The sequence below is a fragment of the Eptatretus burgeri genome, chromosome 2 (genome assembly GCF_056783735.1).
Source record: "Eptatretus burgeri isolate ZD-2024b chromosome 2, Ebu_testis_v1, whole genome shotgun sequence".
NCBI lineage: Eukaryota > Metazoa > Chordata > Myxini > Myxiniformes > Myxinidae > Eptatretus > Eptatretus burgeri.
Genome location: NC_140962.1, coordinates 131,537,520 through 131,560,381, shown reverse-complemented (window position 1 = coordinate 131,560,381; position 22,862 = coordinate 131,537,520). Strand labels below are relative to the sequence as shown.

The 22,862-nt window shown below is 43.5% G+C and overlaps 2 protein-coding genes across 13 annotated transcripts in view; both read right to left on the bottom strand.

Annotated features, from left to right (window-relative positions):
* LOC147033156 (neuronal vesicle trafficking-associated protein 1-like) overlaps nt 1-20,092 on the bottom strand; it is a 43,184-nt gene extending 23,092 nt beyond the window's left edge. The window contains exons 1-2 of one of the 8 annotated variants that reach the window (XM_085871261.1): nt 19,963-20,005; nt 16,788-16,873 (exon numbers count right to left, since the gene is read on the bottom strand). Coding sequence is in view for 1 of the 8 variants with exons in the window: in XM_085871258.1 (XP_085727384.1) it covers nt 16,788-16,873; nt 17,063-17,064 (88 nt within the window). In the remaining 7 variants the exon portion in view is untranslated. The other 7 variants (XM_085871262.1, XM_085871263.1, XM_085871259.1 and 4 more) reach the window with 7 other exon arrangements.
* The window catches only part of LOC147033154 (adhesion G protein-coupled receptor A2-like), a 112,546-nt gene continuing 109,428 nt past the window's right edge, over nt 19,745-22,862 (bottom strand). For all 5 annotated transcript variants that reach the window (XM_085871251.1, XM_085871252.1, XM_085871253.1 and 2 more), the window contains one exon: nt 19,745-20,514. In XM_085871251.1, the coding sequence (XP_085727377.1) occupies nt 19,976-20,514 (539 nt within the window). In that variant the 3' untranslated portion in view covers nt 19,745-19,975. The remainder of the gene's footprint in view (nt 20,515-22,862) is intronic.

The following is a 22,862-nucleotide window of genomic DNA, read 5'->3' as shown; positions in this document are numbered from 1 at the left end:
TTCGTGGCAAGGTAGCCAGCCAGCTACCCTGACCCTCAGCCCGACTGTCCTCCGGGCTGGCGGTCCCATTAAAGACCCAGGGGGTCCATTTCTGTCTGGGTGTGCGTGTGTCTGTTTGTGGCACCAGTCTTGTAAGTAGTAAAGTTGCACAAGTGCCTGTGCTGTATATTATTTGCCTTGCTTTTTAATTGGTATAAATCTTCCCTTGCGTGCTCCTGAACAATTCCCTTATTATTTGCAATAAAAACCCCAATTGTTAAATGTACTCAGCTCGTCGTGTCGTTTCCTTCATTGGCTGAGCATGCCGTGCGTGTGAGGGATTAGTCGACCATTGCCAGGGTCCCAAGATAATCGGGCCGGCGGAATTTGGCGATATCACCGCTCGGCTCCGCACACGGGACGGGCCGCTTAAGCGGCTCGCTTCCGAACGAGTTCCGCCGAGGGTGAAGTACCGCGGTAGCTGGATTACGTGGGTACTTAGGTAAGTTGAAGTTGGCAATTAACTCTACCCCACGTGATCTCCCCATTGGCATATTTCGGTCCTAAAACTACCAGGACCCGTCGACCCAGGCTTACCCGGGCCAGCGATCTGTAAATTCCGGGCGATCGAGCCGAGACGGCCCCACTGCTTCATCGAGGATCATGCTCATAGCGACGCGCCAGCAGGAAACCACAATATGTACAGATATATACATACATACACATACATACATACAGGGTAGCCCAAAAGTTACTTTACCCCTGATAAATTTCTCGCACTTCCCTCCGTCTCTTCCCCTCTACCCACGACCCTCGCCCACGAAAGTATGCGGAAACACTGACTCAGAAGAATGATGGAGCACAGACAGATACAATGACAAATTAATCATTGTAAGTACTGTACAATAAAACGTGTATATTAAAAGAGTTCAAGAACAATGCTTCACTGGGAAGGGGTAAAGTGACTTTCATGCCACCCTGTAAATGTGTATATGTATATGTATATATATATATATATATATATATATATATATATATATATATATATATATATATATATATATATATATATATATATATATATATATATTTTTTGTTACGGTTGTGGAAATTCGCAAACTACCATTCAGGTCCCATAGGTGAGATATCTCTGTAATTACATGTGTAGTTAGCCCAAACCCGTTGTATAGAGGGAATTTATGTGATCCATCCGGGCTGCGACGCTTTGAGATAGCCGTTTTTCTGTTCTATCTTTATTTTGAACCAACCACGTCTCAACCGCCATCACACAACAACCACCAACCACAACGCCGCTTCACAACAACAACAACGCCAACAGCCATGATCTTTACCTTCACAACTCGCTCCCGCAAACATCGCATCACCGCCATTCCAAACGGCACCATGGCCATAAACCACCACCATAAACCCTCCACCACCTTCACCTCTCTCCTTCTGCGGCCATTCCCGCACCACCTGTGAGCACCAAGCGTCGGGCTGTCCTGGGCTTGTACAAGATACGTGCCGAGCCGCGAGTGCAAAATGCGTGCGGCCTTTCCGAGGAGAATTTGGATCAGGAATGCTACACGGCCACTTCTGATCCGTCCAATCAGCAAGCGCGGGGTGGTTTGGCCCCGCCTCCAGGCGCGTCTGTGTGGAATCGAGATATGCAAATTCTAGGATCAGGGGAGATTCACGCCCCTTTTTCTCCGTCCAATGGGTGAGCGTGGCTCCGCCCCCGAGCTCGTCCTGATCCGGAAATTTGCATATGGGTTCTCCTGCTGGCCTATAAATCGCCGAGCGCAAGGCGAATCTGGGCAGAGTCGGGTTGGAGCGCGGAGTAGAGTCGGGAGGCGAGGGCGTCCAGGTGGTTTGCTGCAGACGGCTGAGGAGAATTGGGGGAAGAGTCTGAGGAGCTCAGGTCCGAGGCAAGGAAGACTGTGGTCGGCGACGAGGTTGCAGTGGAATCACTCATCACGGGACCCAAGCAAGCCAGCTATACTCTTTCCCCAGAGCATTAACAATTCCCCACCCCCCTTTTTCCCCCGCGCTGAGATAGTGCGAAAAGGGGGCCCCGTTCCCACCCCACTCCAAGCAGTGCCAACGAAACCCGCAAAGGAGCATGAAGTCGGGGCACCGCCACGCTGCCACATTTGCGGCTCATCACAAAGACGGGTAGGACCCACCCGGTCTCGCGGACCTGACCGCTCCTTCAGGTCCCGCGCAAATATTGGCCCACAGGCCCCGTCTGCCCCCCTTGTCTTTGAGGGTGGCCTTTTCTTTTGCTTTTGAGTAAATGTGTTGTTGGCGCCGTCTGTAAAGTAAAACTGTTTAAGTGTTGCCGTGTGCTCGCGTAGTCGGTAGTATCTCTGCATCATTGTTTCTTTTGTAGCATTTGATATATGTGCATTCTGTTTGGCTGTATATGATCCGCATGGTGATTTGGCACATGTTTTACGCCGGATGCCCTTTCTGATGCAACCCTGGTCGCCTCTTATGACACAAGGATATGGTACACCTATTTTAACCAGGACTTTTAACCACCAGCCCAGTACACTGGTACTCATTTCGCCGACCTCGGAAGGATGACTGGCTGAGTCAACCCCCTGGTGTATTAATTAAGATGCGACCAGGGTTGCTTCAGGAAGGGCATCCGGCGTAAAACCTGTCCCAAATCATTATGCGGATCATAACGGATGATCCGCTGTGGCGACCCCTAACGGGAGCAGCCGAAAGAAGAATATATATATATACACATATTTATATATATGTATACACACACACACACACACATTCCTTTCAACTATTCTGTACTTAGCTTGGCCCAGAGCTGGTCTTTGAAGAACTTGGAATCGAGGAGCTTCTATTCGCACGTAACAAAATGGCGTTTCTCTCATTGCGGGACAAAAGCATACCAGGCAATCCGTGAGCAGCAATCCACACCAAGGCTCAGAGAACCCGTGCAACGGCTTCGTGCACCGATCGTCCTCACCGAGCCAACCAAGAGCCAAAGGCCAGCGTCCTGCTTCACCACACGAATACAAGGTTCGTGTTGTCCTCGCCGCACACTCAGCCAATGCTCTCGCCTCTTCAAAGTCAGCAACCCCTTTCCTCTTTGATCACGGTTCTCCAAAATGCGCAGGCCAACCTTCCTCTCGATCATGCCTACATATCCTCTGCCTCTGGGGGGTGACCTGCTCGCATGAAACCCGGGAAGGTGGGGCTTCTGTCCGCTCAGCTCGCTTCTGACGTCACGCCCATGAATCATCAGCCGCGGGGGCGTGACCGCCTGTTGTCACCCTTTGAAGGCGGGGCTTTCTGCCCGCTTGTAGTGGTTTTAGGGGCGTGTTCCCCACCTTTATTACCGATCTTGAAATATAAAAACATGGGGAAAAAATCACAGAGGGGCGATTACGTACTGGGGAAGCTTATTTTTAAACCCTATTTAATTAACACAACACCACCCCCTCATGTGATGACCCGTAACACTGAAGCTCACAGGTTCCCTACTGAGTTACAACATCGAGACGCCTCGAACACGTCCACGGACCAAACAACACAAGATATATATATATATATATATATATATATATATATATATATATATATATATAAATGCATAGTACTTTGGATGAAGGCTGCTTGGACAATGATGAGCTTTGCATGGCTCAGAATGGTCTTGGCTCTACAAATAATAAAGGTGTCAACCAGCTTTACAGCATGGATGCATTTTCAAAAACAGTAAAAGCATGAGGAATTTTTTTTTTATAGAAGTGAATGCTGTGTTTAGTTTGATAATTTGAGTGCACAGAGTTTAAAAAAAAATGTTTCTGGCCTTCTTTTGTATACAGCACAAGGCTACACATTGGCATCAATGGCTGAGGGCATGGCTGTGCCGCTAATGCAATGCCCTCTGCTGGTTAGGGCAGGAATTTGGAATTTGGCCATGGTGCCGGTGATAGCTCGCCGTCTATTCATGAGGACACCGTGGGATCTTTAACCTCCACCAACTCATGCCGGCAGATGGCATGCCCAGTTTAACGTCTATCCGAGGGATGGTAGACACATTGATGAATCACCCTGCCTGTGAAACATTGGGATGGCAGTTGATAGCTGGGTTGGGATTCTAACCCAGGCTAGACAGCTTAGAGGTGATTGCACATACCTCTCGGCCATCCTGCCAGCACATTACAAGGCTGAATTTTTTGTTATTTGGTCACTCTCACGTAAAAAAAAAACAAGATGACTGCCAAAATAAATAATTTCAGTTATAAATGTGTATGATAACTTTTTTTTCTACAAACTTCCACTCAATACAGTTTTTCAGATCAAACAAGGACCCCAGTGCACTTGCAATTGAAAAATAAACAAGAAAAATTACCCCCGTGCGGGAGTGACGGTCATTTCTGCGAGAAAATATATAGCCTCCTGAAGGTAGGGCAGTTTTTGCAAACTTTGAAGTCACGTGACGCGAAAACGAAAGCCAATATCGAAAATCCGGCCTGATCAAATTTAGATATTGTCCCATAGATTTGTATGCCACAATCAAATTCAAGATCGCTTGAGAGATGTAGGAGGAGATAGATTTTGAAAATCGTCATTTTCGCATTTTTTGCCAAATTTGAAGTCACGTGACACGAAAGCGAATATTGAAAATCCGGCCCGACCAAATTTAGATATTGTCCCATAGATTCATATGCCACAATCAAATTCAAGATCGCTTGAGAAATGTAGGAGGAGATAGATTTTGAAAATCGTCATTTTCACATTTTTTGCCAAATTTGAAGTCACGTGACACGAAAACAAAAGCGAATATTGAAAATCCGGCCTGACCAAATTTAGATATTGTCCCATAGATTCACATGCCACAATCAGATTCAAGATCGTTTGAGAAATGTAGGAGGAGATAGATTTTGAATATCGTCATTTTCGCATTTTTTGCCAACTTTGAAGTCACGTGACACGAAAACGAAAACGAATATCGAAAATCCGGCCCGATCAAAATTTAGATATTGTCCCATAGATTCATTTGCTACAATCAAATTCAAGATCGCTTGAGAAATGGCGGAGGAGATAGAATTTGAAAATCGTCATTTTCGCATTTTTTGCCAAATTTGAAGTCACGTGACACGAAAGCGAATATCGAAAATCCGGCCCGACCAAATTTAGATATTGTCCCATAGATTCACATGCCACAATCAAATTCAAGATCGCTTGAGAAATGTAGGAGATAGATTTTGAAAATCGTCATTTTCACATGAAAATCGTCATTTTCGCATTTTTTTGCCAAATTTGAAGTCACGTGACACGAAAACGAAAGTGAATATCGAAAATCCGGCCCAACCAAATTTAGATATTGTCCCATAGATTCATATGCCACAATCAAATTCAAGATTACTTGAGAAATGTAGGAGGAGATAGATTTTGAAAATCGTCATTTTCACATTTTTTGCCAAATTTGAAGTCACGTGACACTAAAACAAAAGCGAATATTGAAAATCCGGCCCAACCAAATTTAGATATTGTCCCATAGATTCATATGCCACAATCAAATTCAAGATCGCTTGAGAAATGTAGGAGGAAATAGATTTTGAATATCGTCATTTTCACATGAAAATCGTCATTTTCGCATTTTTTGCCAACTTTGAAGTCACGTGACACGAAAACGAAAGCGAATATCGAAAATCCGGCCTGATCAAAATTTAGATATTGTCCCATAGATTCATTTGCTACAATCAAATTCAAGATCGCTTGAGAAATGGCGGAGGAGATCGAATTGGAAAATCGTCATTTTCGAAACGGACGGACGGATGGACAGACGGACAGATTGAAGGACATCTACACCCATATTATTAGGTCATGCTCGAAGAGATGACCTAAAAAGAGCAATCAGAGATTGCAGACCCTCGCCAGGACTTGTTTTGTGTGGTGTTTGTGTAGTTTTGTGTGGTGTATTTTGTGTGGCGTTTGCGTACTGGTGTGTTACGTAATTAATGAGACATAATTAATTTAACTCTTCAGAGTTAAATCGAGCACGGGGACTATCAAAACGCACTTCTTGTCACATGTCATCCGTCTCTCTACACCTCCCCTCACGGGTTTATATAGTATCACAGAACAATCCCATGCCTTCAGCAAACGTGATTCTCGTCCATACTAGAAGTTTTATCTGAGAACGTTCCAGCACCTTCACAAATCTCACCAGGCAGTTTACAGTACAATACTGCCATCTGCAGTCAAAACAAGAAAAAGCGCAATCAGAGATTGTAGAACCTCGCCAGGACTTTTGTGTGGCGTTTCTGTACTGATGTTACATAATTAATGAGACATAATTATAACTGCCACTTTATAACTGCTGGCAGTGGTGAATGAGTACCAAGACGTCCCGCTTTTATCGGACACCTGACCCTGCCCCATGACGTTGTTCATTATTATTCAATTGAATTTAGAATGGGATTAAAATAAGTTCAATTCAAATCAAATGGAAGACCAAATTGTCCTGCATTGGAGTAATCAGAAGGAACCCAAACAAGAAAAAAAAGCAAAGATGAAGTCATCAGGAGGAACCTGGATGGGATTCACATTTCAGTTGCTACTCCTCCACCCTCGAACCCATTCAGGCACAGCCAAATGAGCCTAATTCAACAACAAAAAAAAACAATTTGAAAAAAACTTTTGCCTTCCAGACCATGCATCCGATCAAGTTTAAACTTAAAACATGTATTCCCCATCACTATTAGATGATGATTGTGAAGTTTCAAGTCGATTGATTAATCAGTTCCAGAAAAAAACATTATTTAATATTTTCTTCAATCCAATATGGCTGCCAAATCATGTGACCTATACATTATTCCTTAACAAACTTGTACACTCATGGCCTGGGGAACATTTATGTGAAGTTCCCCCCCAATCTGTCTAGCCGTTCTGGAGATTTTTATAGGTTTTATGGTAAATCCAATATGGCTGTCAAACCATGTGACCGATGACATCACATGGGTGAACCTTTTGTTCCTGATGGATAGGCAGTCATATGTGTAATGTTTTGCCCTAATCTGTTCAGCCCCTTTAGAGATTTTTTTTTAAACAATATGGCCGCCGAATCTTATGACCGATGATGTCATCAATTTTTTTCTGTGGATCATTTTATCCCTCGATGACCCTCAAAATTTTTCATACTGATCAGATGTAGCGTTCTACATATGCAATTATGACATCATAACGAAGGCACCTATGACGTCATTAAAAAAAAATCACACTCATTCCCCAAGAGGAGTATTTGCTATGTACCAAGCTTAAATTTTTCCCTTGGTGCGGTTTCAGAGATACAGAGGTCCAAAGTTTTTCCCTTTTTCCAACATGGCTCCACAACATGTGATGTATGATGTCATAATTATCAATAATATATTCTACATGAGTAGTCACACCAATGGTGAAAAATTTGTCTCAATCCGACAAGCCGTTGCAGAGAAAAACACTAAAGTTCTGTGCCGACAAACAAACAAACAGACAGACAAACGGATCCAAATGCAATGCCCTCTCCTTTGGCGAGGGCAATAAAATTTGGATTATCAAGGTCATGGGGGTCAACAGGGCAAAGGTCACAGGTCACTTAGTACAAACTTGCACTATTAATATAGCTCATCATATCATGGCCACCACCAGCTACCATAGTTTTCTGGATAATTCCTGTAAAGAAACATGATGCTACTTCTTGGATGTGGCTGAATCTATGGAACAGCTTTGGCCTGTTGATGTGAGGATGGACAAGATTAACCCAGTCTTCTCCAAGCAAGTGGAGAGAGAGAGAATGGTTTGACATATCTGCGAAAGCGAAGCAGTCTGCGCAGAGTGCACGAGCCACTGATCTGGCTTTCACGATGCAACGATGAAGTCCACGATGAAGACTGGATGGACAGCATTCGAAAAAAAATGAGCCAATAATGATCCAGAAGTAAAAACAATTGGATACATGCCAATCATTCAAGCACCGGCCCATTAACTTGATATCTTAAATACAGTAGGAAAGAGGTGTATGGAAGTATTATCACACACTGGTCAGCAGTATGCAGCCATAACAGTGGATCAGGCTCTGTATTGTAAGCCTAGTAGAGCTTAAATGAGCTCTCCCAGAATAACCAACACAAGATCATTCCACGTCTCGGGGAAGTCTCCACTCATCAACATGCTTCCTGTAGGCTATTGGAAAGCACATAAGTGTGTCAGGACTGGCAGAAGCATGGGTAGAAAGTGGCATCTTCGGTCCCAATACAACTGAACAAGTCCTGAAAGGAAAGGCATACAAAAAAAAACCAATGTGGATCACAAAACAATTCTGCAAATACAGTGGAGACTGCTGATAGTAATTCTTCTGACATTCTGCCAACAATCTGATGATTAGATATATAATGTCTCAAACAAACCTGATGACATTGAGATTCGTGCAATGTTTCTGAAGAGCCCAAGATTTCAAGAGTTGCTGCATGCATTCACAAAGCAAAGTGGAGAGAAGAATATCAACTTCCACTTTCTGGTGGAAGGAACTACATGGAGACGGTCTCAATCCTTCTCGTGTTCGTGCATACCCCATGTGATGGACTTTGGGATCTTCGTCTATAGAGTTTCAGCTGCATGACACCTTATTTCCATAGGTATGATTGGTACAACTCTGGCAGAGATGCACCAACTCCCAGAAGAAGTGTTGCATGAGTTCCAGCAGGGGAACTTTGCTGCCAAACGATCATCCCAGAAGTTCAACCAGGGTAGTTGAAGTTCAACCAGGTAGCTGACCATGACCAGGGGTGGCTGAATGGCACAGGAAAAGGGGGAGGAGGTATAGTAGGGATAACTAAGACAACCACTGCACTCAGCAGGTAGACTCTTTCCGACAATTTCCAGTGAAACATTTCTGCAGACACCCATGCAGTTGTTCCAAGTGTGCTCTGAAGACAGCCATACACACAATAAAACTAAGCCAGGGAGACAGAAATGTGACCAAGAAGACGAGGATTCACTGTTCACTGCCTTGCAGCAGTTCAATGTCTTCGCACCTGAGGTTCACCCCACTTCTCTTTACAACATTGCTACAAAGATTCTAGCCACTGATACAATTCAAGGTTCCTTTCTGAATGCCAAAGAACTTGGAAAGCAGTCTTGAAGCATTTTTTATACACAGTCGAGGCTCGCTACTACACTAAATGGATCAGGGTGTAACAGGATGTAAAAAGAACAGTAGAAAGAGGGGGGGGGGGGGAAACACCAACAGCAGAGTTGAAGGCTGACATAGAGGGTGACTTGGATAAACAATGGGTGTGGGGAGGAATGAGGAGCAGGAGAGGGTAGACAAGATGGATACAGGAGAGAAAACTGAAAATTTGGAAGGAGGGATTTGCGTGGGGTCAACGAAGGTAATAAAGATAATGGTTTTGGATTGGGGACGATCTGAGACGGTAGTGAACAGCTGTCTTGAAGACCTGGAGAGAAGGATGAGATTGAAGAGGATGTGGAAGTTGGTAGGGAAAAAGAGGAACGAATCAGTGGAGGTGAGCATGGAGCCTGGATTTAGGTAGTTTCACCAGAAGGGGATTCATGGTGGACCATGTATGCCCTGCAGAAACCTGGGAGGGGGGGGGGGGAGTAGGGGGGCACAAAGCACAGAAAGAGCAGAGGGTGCAAGACCAGTAAAGGAGGCAATGGAAAACAGCAAGACCACCAACCAGTCTACAATGGTGAAGTTATAGAAGTGAAAGTGAAAGCCTTCCCTCTCCACATGCTGTCCTCCTCCCAAACGCCCTTCGCCAAGGTGTAACTCTCCGGAGGTCGCGGAGAGGATGGGGGTGTCAAAGAATGTGCGAATTTCACCCATGTATAGACTCAGCTTCATCGCAGGAGATTCCAATAATCTTGAAGGCCTAGGTTTCCATGGTGTCAAGGTGAGCAACATGTGAGGCAAGGGAGCCATTCCAGAGGGAAGGTCAGTACTCTATCGAGATGCCGATGAAGGCCTTGTATGTGGATAGAAGTTCAGGAGTGCCAAGGAAGGACTTTGTATGATGGAGGATGCCGAGTCGGTGGCTGGATTTGGAGGCCAACTTTGAGATGTAGTTTGCCGAAATACAATCATGGCTGACAGTGAGACCCAGGAGTTTGAATGACTGAGAGGATTGTTAAGAAAGTAGATAGGAGGTTTTGCCAGATGGTCCTTTTGGAAACGGATAGTGAGAGTGTGAGATTGATCAGGATTGAAAGACGTGTTCCAAGTGTTTGACCAGCTTGTGATTTTTGTCAAGGTCTGAAGAGAGGGAAGAGGCTGCGACCTGCCTGTAAAATAGGATGAGGGATGTCAGGGCAGAGGGTGGAGTCATCAGCAAATAGATAAAGAGGATCGTCCAGAGAGTCAGAGATCATTAATGAAGATCAGGAATAGGATTGGGCTGAGAACACTGCCTTGAGGTGGTGCAGCCTTGATAGGGAGAGGAGATTAAAGGATTCCGTTGAGATCCACACGTTGGCTACGAGAGTAGAGGAACTCAGTAAGCCATGTGTGGAGTTGGCCTTGTATACACAGGCAGAGAGTTTGGAGAGTACGGCAGGATGCTCGACTGTATCAAAATCATGAGATATGATCCAGAGAGACCACCCTGATCTCATGTCTGACACTGAGGGCCTCCATCCATTGTTGGCTGAGGAGAAGCAGCACGTCCAAGGTAGAGTGACCTGGTCTGAAACCAAATTGGTGATCCGAGATGAGACCATTGGAGAAAAGGAAGGATTTCGTATGGATTCCATGACCTTGCTCTTGAATGATCCCCGAAGCTGCAGACCCATCAGCTTACTTCGAGTTTTTGCTCCTTTTTTTATGTCATGCAGTGATGTTTGCTGATTTCCAAGGAGATGGAAGGTGACCTAGAGCAAATGATCGGGTGAAAAGGGCAGAGAGAGGAAGTGCAAGAGCAGCAGAACAGATTTTTTTAGGACAAATTTGTTGAAGAAAGACTGGTTGTAAAAAAAAAAAAAAAAGGGAGAATCACCAGCAGTTCCATTCCATGCCACGACACCAAGGAAGAATGCTCCCACTTTTGAAAGTTTGTATGACGTGGTAAGCGACAGTAAAGATCAGGATAAACGCATAATCTTGGAAGCTGATAGAAGTGTCCTCTTACGCCTAATCATTGCCAATGAAGCTGGCTGCAGGGTTGACCTCCAGCATGTATTTAATGAAGGTGCCATTATCACTCACAGAGATGAATGAGTCATTGAGAACTGGCAATAAATCTGTGCTGGCAGACATACACAGTAGATATCGATTGCCCTCAAACCATTGAACTCCGATGTGTGCCATCCTCTCGAGTCAAAGATTGTCAGGCACTCGTTGTTGCTCTTGGCAAGCCAACTGGAGCAAATACATTTGGTGACTTTGAAAGTTATATTCACAACTTCATTGTTACATGCTAGTCTGTCATACAGGCGAATATATGTTGGTTTGGACAGATATCAGGAAGAATCCATCAAGACTGGTACTACAAAGCGATACAACAAGAGCACTCGACCAAATTGGCGCATCACTGAGGGGCGAAAAATGCCTCTTCCCTTTAGCTGGCCAAACTACCCAGCTTTGCCTGAAAACAGGCCGACCTGGCAAGGTTTCGATCCAAACAGCCGATAGCAAAGTCACCATCTGACGGGGAGATTGTCGTCACAGGGGGATTTGCTGATGAACGGGAAGTGCAGTCATCACAGATATCCACTGATCTGTGAGATATTACCGCCACATACAAAGAGGGTGATACATTGCTCATGCTGTTATTTTGCGTGCAAGAGAGACGGATGTACTTCCACTGTTGGTGTCACATCATCATCATCGTTTCTCATGCCAAAATGGATGGATGATGTCAGGGAGAGCAAAGAAACCAAAGTATATCCCCATGAAGGACATCTTTGATCAGCTGCCTCCTGGGGCCACACCATCACTCCTGCATTTCCATGCACTGACAGGATGTGACACCACATGTTTCATATGCAACCACACAAAGCAATTTGCCTGTAAGATGTTCATCAACCACCATATCCATCTTGCTGGCCTTGGTGATGGGCAACTTCAAGAGAAATTTGAATGTAGGAGCATATTGACTTTGGAGACATGGCTCGCTGCCATACCACCAAAGAGCAATGCTATGCAATTTCACATTATGTGAGTGCATTACCAAACTATGATCTGGAAACAAGCTCACTGTCCAGATCCAGATCTGCCTACACTAGAGAAGATGGGATGAGAGAGGATGGGTTGTAGCTTCTCCCCCTGCCACCGAAGATGGATGGAGGTTATGTTTTCACCCGCATCTGTTTGTTTTCTTGTGAACATGATGTCTCAAAAAGTTGTGGACGGATTCGGCCAAAATTTGGTGGACCGGTTGGGTATGTGACAAGAACGAATCAATTAGATTTTGGTGAAGATCCGAATCCGGATCCAGAAATGATAACTTATAAAATTTTCTGATTCTTTACCATTGAGTTGGACATGCGACTAAACATGCGAGTTTGGACAAATTTCAAACATACAGTCCATAGTTTATATAGTGACAAAAAGAAAGAAAGAATTGTTTTCTGAATTGCCTTGTGTTGCCCCATGAATTTGCATCTGGATATGAAAACATGAGCAAACTAAGTTGTCTGCAGCAAAAGTAGAAGCCAAGACTACGTTTTTGCAATGTTTGTTGTTCGTCTTTCGGCTGCTCCCGTTACGGGTCGCCACAGTGGATCATCCGTTATGATCCGCATACTGATTTGGCACAGGTTTTACGCCGGATGCCCTTCCTGACGCAACCCTGATCGCCTCTTACGACACAGGGATAAGGATTGGGTTTCGCCATGATTCCGGGCTGCCCTACACCCTCTCATAGCACGGCCCGGCGCAAGTCCTGTCCTCAAGCGATCCTCCAACCCAAGCCTCCGAGTATCCGGATTACAGGCGCACGCCACTACGCCCGGCCTACGTTTTTGCAGTGTTTAAATTATGCTTTTTGGGAGGTTAAAAATGCAAACAAAAATTTGGTATCAACCAGATTTGTAAGTAGTATGTCCAAATTACCAATAACCTGCCTATTACAAACTTCTATCAAAAAACGCCTCGACCTCTTTTTCCGAAGGATTTCTCCAAAATTTGTCCAGTCCATTCGAACTCAGTTGAGAGATATGGTCCACCGAAGACAGGTTGTGACAGTTCATGAAGCCAAGGACCCACAGGAATTCTAGCCCTTCTTGGCATTGGTCAGGAAAGTTAACTAGGAGTTTCGACAGCTGATCCTGATGGAGGGACACAATGAGAGCTTGGGAGTTTTCCGCGTTGAAAGAGTGGTTCCAGAGAGCTGATGACTGACTGTTCTGAACAGAGTGGAGTCAGAATAGCTAGGGTGGAAGCTGAACTGATGATGAAAGATTAGAGAGTCAGAAAAGAGATAATACCTCGGTTCTGCAGCAACAATAAGGTCGAAAGTAGTCGGTAGCTTCGCTTTTCATCTGCTTGGTGACAGAATTTGACCTTAGCATATTTCACTGCTTAAGGCCATTCGGGATTTGCAGTCGTGACAGTATCATCACGGCATTTGTCCAAGTCGGAAAACTTCAATAATCACATTCGTAGAACTCCCAACTGCTTAAAACAATGGTGATGCTTCCTGGTTGTGATTGGTGGGGGTGAAAGACCACGTGTCCATGTAGCAGACGGCACTCGTAGGTTCCAGATACAATGTGGCATCCTCACCAATCACAGTTAGTGGTATATCATTCACAAATACATATCTATATATACTATACATTATACACACAGTAGATATAAAAACAAAGACCCACCCACATCTCTCACCTGTGAATGGAGGGAATCACCAATTAGCTTTCACCTAATCAATAAAACCCAGGTGGCTTGGATTCAATAAATAAATAAATCGACTCCCCCCATGCTCTTGCAGCCAAAGAAGCTGCATAAAGCAACCATGAACGGCTACCCAAGGTAAGCCCGTTGCTGTTTCAAACCCTTCCCAGAATTCCTCCACCGCTGTAAAGATGTTGACAAATAGTACACACATGAGAATCTCAATGCTACACACACCCTCGCATTTGTGGTTTGAAATAGCAAAAAGGCTTACCTACCCGTCGCTTCATTGATGGAAATACCACACTTTGCATAATTGCTAAAAAAAAAAAAAACAATAAAAATTTTTTTTCACCCTTTAAAAGCTGTGTGAATAAATTATTGAAATATCAGCTGCTGTTTCGTATCCTTTTCTCACCCGTCCAGTAAGTGGAGTGACCTGCTTTGTGATGCTTTAAAAGGCGTTGTAGAATCAGCATTTTCTGAATCCAATCGATCATGAGAAGCAGGATTGAATGAGACTCACACCATTATAAGTGAAGAAGGAGGAAGAGATTTTCAAACTGGTTTTATATAGAACACAGTGGTTAAAAATACAACATTGTTGTGGGTGTGTTTTATCACCCCGGTAATGCCCTGGTACTCTGCCTACCCTCCTCTCATGCTTCCTTCTCCCCCCACTCTGCCTTCTCCCCATCACGCTGTCTTCCCTCCCCTCCACTTCCTTTCCCTCCCCTCATGCTGCAAATTGAAAATGATTCCAAACAGGAAACATACCGTTTTTAAGGACGTCATAAAGGACAAAACAACATACACGAAGGAACAATGTAATGCGTTAAATAAGGTGGTGTAAAAGATGCTGCATCAATGGCAGTAAACTTTCAAAAACATTTTTTTTTCAATTGAATTATATACTTGAACACTGTACAACACAAATCACCTTTTGGTACTTTCAAAACCCTTCCGTTTAGCAATACTTGGACAAATATTATGGCATTTTAGGTCATCGCGACCAATCAAATTTTCCGCTCGCAGACCCCACCCATGTTCTTGTTTCTCAAGACTGTGCAGGTAATGTGTTCTATGAACTCTCTAGTTTGATAGTGAAAATCATCTCTTTCTGGAATTGATTCTCACAGTCCAATATTGCTGAAAGGAAATGTGTGAGTCCGAACTATAATTCACGAACCAGTGTTTGTGTGTGTTTGTCTGTCACGCGACTCCTCGCACAGTTCTGGGCTGATTGCATTCAGACTTGCTTCGTCGGATCAGCATGACCCCAATTAGTGCATAGGTGTGTTTTTATCTTTGCCGGTAGTCTTAGGGCGTCAGGGGAGGGGGGGGGGCGCAAGTTCTCTACGTAAATGTGTATCATACAGCGCCACCTCCAGGTGGGAGAGGGTATTACAAGTATCTACGATTTACAGTACAGTATTCTTGTCCCCACGTTTTCCAGTACTGTGAGGTGTATTGAATTGTAAACAGTAGGTATGTTTTTGCTTCATGCACATAACCCGGGTTAATTTTTCTTTTCTTTTCTGGAGCTATTGGGGCAGCTGTCCGTTGCCTATACACCGCCCAAATAAAGGTATGTTTCAGAAGAACGTGTTGCATGCTCAGGACAAGATTGCTCGGAGGGTGGGTACTCTACCAGTATTGATAAATGATTCTTCACCTCCAACAGAATACCTGGACTCTTAAAAAAAAAAAAAAAACATTTGCAGACGATCTGTCGCATTTTGCTTCGACATTTTTGTCACGTGACATTTCCCACCAGACAAGGAGTCATGAACTTAAACAATTTGGAATGTTCAAAAGAATTTAAACATCTCATCTGTAAGGGCAATGTCATCGAAAGAATGCAATCAATATGTGATAGATGCCGTTCCGATATGATCCAATTTCCCATTGTGGGATCGCCATTAATGTGTTAGCTTTATGGGTGGGTCATCACACAGAGGTTATAGCCCAGGAAAATTCTCATTTGTTGAGACAAGGTGGTCAAAATTCCATTTCATATAAAACATTTTGAACTTGCCCGGGTTACTGGTCCAAAGTTCATAAAGCAGACAGGACAGCCTGCTTAATGTTTCCTTTGAAGGACGATGTGCTCTGTCCGTACAGCAGCACATCCAGCCGAGCATCTTTTGTATAATTTGACTTTGCCCGGAATTTAAAGCAACGGCGCAAGCTTCAGAGGCAAGCTACTCTCATGATGCTTGGCTGAGAGATTATATAATTTTCATCACAACAAAAACAGCATTTTTTATTTATTACATATGCACACATGAAGAGTGTTTCAATTCTGCTTTGATTTATAAGTGACAGTCTTCACTAGAAGTTAGTCGTAGTAGGGGTAGGAAGAGGACTCGAGAAGGATGGGTTGGTGGAAATGGGGATGAGGGTGGAGTTGTGGAGGAGGGATTGTGCACACAAAGAGAAGAGGAAGGATAAATCATGAGATAGATAGACAGTGATCTCAGCTTGGAGAACCCATTCATGGAGTCGTCGTGGAAGTTATAAAGCGTGTCGGAAGGTCCCTCACGAGCCATCGAGGAAATTTGGACATTGGTTAGGCTATGACACCAAACTCGTACCGCCGTTCGGCGATGATAGAAGGAAGCTAGACACAGGAATTAAAAAGGACGTTTTATCTATCAAGACCTTATATCAAGAACACCTGCACCGTTCTGGGGTCACTCATCCTGCCAGAAAAAAGTGGCCGCATTGGGTCCAAGTGGCCAAATCAGTCGAGGTTCGATCAAAGTTGCCAAATGTTCATCTGGCGCTAAGATTTCTGCCGCATAAGACAGGTGCACGTACAAACAGGTGAACGCAAAAGATAACGTGCGGAAGGTCAGCGGCTCTGAGCACACACCGCCGGGTAAGCGAGACGGACGGACAGCAGGTACGTTGCGGGTATATTGCGGTTGAACCGCCTCACCTGATGTTACCAGAGATGGAGATGCAAAGATCGAAGAGAAGAAAATGTTGCTAAAGATGCTGGAATATGGATGCCCTCGCTGCGTCCTGCCTCCCGGGGAGTCGGAGATGGAAGTCCAACCGGGGAGGGGGCACGATGCGGAGAGGAGGGGAGGGGGTACGTGGGGGTTGATGGAGGGGATATGAGAGCAGATATCATAAAAGGGATCACACGCACATATAAGCCAGTACAAAACGCCAACACAAACAGCATTAGCAACGGATTACAAAACCTACATTTGGGATTAACAAGGGGTTAATGCAAGAACTACATGGTGCTCCAAGCCCGAGTAGTCGGTCCTCATCAACAACAAAATATTCTGCAGGAATGTCGATGGAAATATCACCTGCCTGAGATAATTGCTGCGTTGGGCCGTGGTAGACAAGAAGGGTTGTGAGCTACAGTAATGTCCCGACTGTCCTTAATCCACGCAGCTGGAGGTCCCTCGAGGTAGGAGGTCCCTCACTGAGCTGGTTACCTGGTTACGGCCATTAATCGCCACCTTCGCCTTCACCCAGGTGGGTTCAAGGCACGTACTCTCACTGCCCACGAGTAACACCAAAGCGCAGGTTTCTATCTACCAAACAATTATGATGTTGTTTATTAAAACATTATCAAGATTTAAATAACAGGCTCGTTTTATTATCATCAGGTCGTTGCTTTACCCAAATGAAAATGGTTTTTTTTTAGGTTACAAAAGATGGGGGTATCGCTGGACGTTAAGGAAGCTCAGTATGGAAAATAGAGGATTGTCGCCTATAATATGGCATCCAATGCCTGTGCTAGAGGAACTCTTGCGAGAGGTTCGGCTCATCGCACCAATCACAAGACTGTGACATTTTTGCTCCTTTAACTAATCTATTTACTTATTTATGCCAACAGGATGCAGGGCTTGTACTCACACTTACCTCTAAGCTGTCTAGTCTGGGTTTGAATCCCGGCACAGCTATAAACTGTCATCCTGGTGTTTCACAAGTAGGGAGATTCATCAATGTGTGTGCAGTCCCTCGGAAGGGTGTTAAACCGGTCGACCCGTCTCTCGATGTCAGTTGGTGGATGTTAAAGGACCACCACTGTGTCCTTCGTGAAGAGTCGGTGAGCTATCGCCGGAACCCTAAACAAATTCCTGTCCTAACTACTGCTGGGAAGGTAATGGCAAACCACCCAGTACAACACTTGCCAAGAAACTGCTTTGGCAGTACTGAACCTGCATTCAAGAGGCTGTCCTGCATCATCCATCTATTTCCATGGATACTGTCCATTTCAGAGTAGTCTGGTATTCATTTATACATGGTTTTTGTAACATGTACTCCACTCTCTTATGAGTGGAGAAGCATCTGTGTGATGATCCGTTTGAAATCCTTACTCCTCAACCCAACTCCCAAACCCCCACCGCATCTCACATTCTTACTCAGCTTCCTCGCTTACCCCCCTTTTCCTCATGGTCTGGTGTGCAATGCAAGTAGTGACGTACACGTTCACACTACCAAAACCTTAGAGAAGAAACAATGCAGATACTCCTTTGCATTGAAACATCGGAACATGTCTGTGCAACGAACGCACATCCCAAGTGCATTGTGTTGTGACTTGCTAGGGACCTTTGGAACCATTTTGAGAGTTCATCTTGTTATGATGTACATGTTGTACCCCCAGTACACTATCTATCCATACCCCTTCAATTACTCCATACCCTGCCTATCGAATGATGACCCTCCTCAGTATTTAGGTTGCAAACACAACTAGAGGGGGAGCACTCGGGAGAGTGCAAAACCTCCGCCGCCAATACTGCTGGATCCTCAAGTGAACCTTATATCTTATTCATTAAATATGATGTCAACAGTGCTGACAGTTATAGTTCTTTTCTCCAACATTTTTTTTGGGTGGGGGGGGGGGGGGTTGGAAATCACTTAAAACATGTAGAAATGCAAAAAAAAGAAATCGAAATTTTGTTGAAAAAAAGTTGCAAAAATTTTTTTCTCTAATAATTATTTTGAGGGGTGGGGGGGTGGAAATCACTTAAAACATGTAGAAATGCAAAAAGAAATCGAAATTTTGTTGAAAAAAAGTTGCAAAAATTTTTTTCTCCAACAATTATTTTGGGGGGTGGGGGGTTGGAAATCACTTAAAACATGTAGAAATGCAAAAAAAATTTTTTTTTCTCAAACAATTTTTTGGGGGAGGGGTTGGAAATCACTTAAAACATGTAGAAATGCAAAAAAAATTTTTCTTTTTTTTTGGGGGGGGTAAATTTTTTTTGGGGGGTTGGAAATCACTTAAAACATGTAGAAATGCAAAAAAAATTTTTCTTTTTTGGGGGGGGTAACAATTTTTTTGGGGGGGGTTGGAAATCACTTAAAACATGTAGAAATGCAAAAAAAAAAAATTTTTTTTCTCCAACAATTTTTTGGGGAGAGGGGGTTGGAAATCACTTACATGTAGAAATGCAAAAAAAATTCTCTATTTTTGGGGGGGTTAACAATATTTTTTGGGGGGGTTGGAAATCACTTAAAACATGCAGAAATGCAAAAAAAAAAAATTCTCAATTTTTTTTCGGGGCAGGCGGGGGGGGAGGGACCAAGTCCAAAATTTAATGGCATGATCCTTGGACCAGACCTAACCCCCCCACCAAGTTTCGTCGAAATCCGTCGAGGAGTTTTTCCATAATAATGTTCACAAACAAACAAACAAACAAACAGAAAGGGGTGAAAACAGTAACCTCGATCCATCTTTGAAGATGGCGGAGGTTAAAAATTGTTGAACTATCCATTTCCAATCCAACAACCTTGAACAACATAATGTTTTTTTTTTCCAAATCAAGAGTATTTTCTAAAGAGAGTTTTTTTTTTTAGGAAAAACTTGTTTTTTTAATCTTAGGAAATAACTTTTTTTTTTAATGGTGATAAATCAACACAAAACAGTTTATGAAAAAGATTTTTTAATCGTTCGCTAACGTCAATGTACAAAAGTGTTTTCAAAACGTTCTAAAAAAAAAAAAACATATTTAATAAACATTAACAATATAAAATAGATAAAGTACCAAGAATGAAGAAGCAAGGAATCAAGTGTTAATCCGGTACCGTTGCTACACTGCATTAGACGATTAGCGGAGAATCCATCGTTCGTTCCCTTTTCTTACCTTCCCTTTAATTCTACACCGACGTCTCGTTCCACCAGAGGCCTCTCTGCTTAACGGTCGGGGTTTGAACCCCAGCGCCAAGCTCCGTGGCTCCCTCTTGCTCCCCACCACTAATTATCCCCTCACCGCCCGTAACTCCACCGCCGCTGGCAAGGTTCACCCCATGTGACCACCGGGAACGACTAAATTCCGTTATTGGTCGAAGTGAACTTTGGCAACTGTTGCTATTGGCATCACCTTCAGTGTGAAAATCATCCTGATTGGCATCGTGGTTGCCATGGAAGCTATTTCTATGGCCATCGCAGTTGCTGTTGAAACCGGTGCCAGGGGTAACACGGTTTTGTTGCAAACTGTTACGGACGTCACGATTGCCATCGGAACGACGGCGGCCATCATGACTGCGACGGTCACTGCTGCTGATGAGACCGCTGTTGTAAACAATGCTCCCATGGTAACCACCCTCTTCATTGCTACTGTTGCTGTGACGTGGACGGCGTGGTGGGCGTGGACGCAAGCGTACCACACGGTTGCTATGACAAGTTTCCATCAAACCTGTTGAGGGAGAGAAAGAGATGAATTTCAGTGCAAGGCAAAATTATTTTGGCTGAGTCAAATCCATAAAAAAAACTCACAGTTTATGCTTTTGGATTAAAAACATTTAACTCCACTTCAAAAAAAACAAAAAGGGATATTACATTCAAAACCTAAAAACATAAATTAACTTATTTTAGCGTGTGTGTGTGTGTGTGTGTGTGTGTGTGTGTGTGTGTGTGTGTGTGTGTGTGAATTATAAGCAACAAAAAATGAAAACATAGGGGCAATACCCCCGGGCATCAGCGAGTAGTGGCTGCACAAGATAAGCCGGGGAACCACTGCCGGCATGGATGACCCACAAAATATATAACTATGTCGTTTCTGGGAAAGCAAATAGCTCTTTAGGGGGCAACACCCCCTAAACTCCCTCCATAGACCTCCTCAGACCCCAAATTTTCTAATGCCGCGAACAAACTTTGGTACATCATGAGTGATGAAGGCCATGGTCAAGTTTCATCAGAATTGCATCTGTAGTTTCTGAGAAGAAAGCAAATACATATTTTGGGGGTGGGGGGGGGCAACCCCCCGTAGATGCCCCGAGGGCCCGATTTTTTTTAATGTGATGAAAATTTTTTGGCACATCCACAGTGATGAACATTGTGGTAAAATTTCACTGAAATCGTATGTGTAGTTTCAGAGAAGAAGTTGAAAATATTTGTGGATGGATGAGCGGACGGACGACGTGCAATCCCATAAGCTCTCCGGGATTACTACCAGGTGAGCCAAAAACGAGATGTATGTGTGTTTTTCCATGTGTTTCTATGTGTTTGTGTGTGTGTGTGTGTGTTTATGTATGTGTGTGTGTGTGTTTACGTGTATGTGCGTCTTTATGTGCACGCTTCCTATGTGTGTTTCTGTGTGTGTATGTGTCTTTGTATGTATGTGTGTGTTTCTATGTGTGTGTCTTTATATGTATGTCTTTATGTGTGTGTTTCTATGTGTGTGTCTTTATATGTATGTCTTTATGTGTGTGTTTCTATGTGTGTGTCTTTATATGTGTGTCTTTATGTGTGTGTGTGTGTGTGTGTGTGTGTGTGTGTGTGTGTGTGTGTGTGTGTGTTTCTATGTGTCTTTATGCGTGTGTGTTTTTGTGCGTGTGTGTCTTTAAGTGTGTGTGTTTTTGTGTATGTGTGTGTCTTTATGTATGAGTGTGTTTCTGTGTGTGTTTCTGTGTGTGTCTTTATGTGTGTGTGTGTGTGTCTTTTTGTGTGTGTCTTTATGTGTGTGTGTCTTTATATGTGTGTGTCTTTATGTTTGTGTGTCTTTATGTGTCTTTATGTGTGTGTCTTTATGTGTGTGTGTGTCTTTTTGTGTGTGTCTTTATGTGTGTGTGTCTTTATATGTGTGTGTCTTTATGTTTGTGTGTTTTTATGTGTCTTTATGTGTGTGTCTTTATGTGTGTGTGTGTGTGTGTCTTTTTGTGTGTGTCTTTATGTGTGTGTGTCTTTATATGTGTGTGTCTTTATGTTTGTGTGTCTTTATATGTCTTTATGTGTGTGTCTTTATGTTTGTGTGTCTTTATGTGTGTGTGTGTGTGTGTCTTTATGTATGTGTCTTTATGTGTGTGTGTGTGTCTTTGTGTATGTGCATCTTTATGTGTGTGTTTTTATCTGTGTCTTTATGTCTGAGTGACTTTTTGTATGTGGATCTTTATGTGTGTGCTTTTAACTGTGTCATTATGTATGTGTGTGTCTCTATGTATGTGTGTGTCTTTATGTGTGTGTGTGTGTGTCTTTATGTGTGTGTCTTTGTGTGTGTGTGTGTGTGTTTTTATCTGTGTCTTTATGTGTGTGTGTCGTTATGTGTGTGTGTCTTTATGTGTGCGTCTTTATGTGGGTGTGTCTTTTTGCGTGTGTCTTTATGTGGGTGTGTCTTTATGTGTGTGTGCTTTTATGTATGTGTCTTTAAGTGTGTGTGTCTTTATGTGTGTGTGTCTTTATGTGTGTGTGTCTTTATGTGTGTGTGACTTTATGTGTGTGTGACTTTATGTGTGTGTGACTTGATGTGTGTGTGACTTGATGTGTGTGTGTCTTTATGTGTGTGTGCTTTTATGTGTGTGTGCCATTCTGTGTGTTTCTTTATGTTTGTGTGTCTTTATGTGTGTGTGTCTTTATGTGTGTGTCTTCACGTGTGTGTCTTCACGTGTGTGTCTTTACGTGTGCGTCTTCACGTGTGTGTCTTTACGTGTGTGTGTCTTTATGTGTGTGTCTTTATGTGTGTGTCTTTTTGTTTGTGTCTTTATGTGTGTGTGACTTTATGTGTGTGTGACTTGATGTGTGTGTGTGTGTGTGTCTTTATGTGTGTGT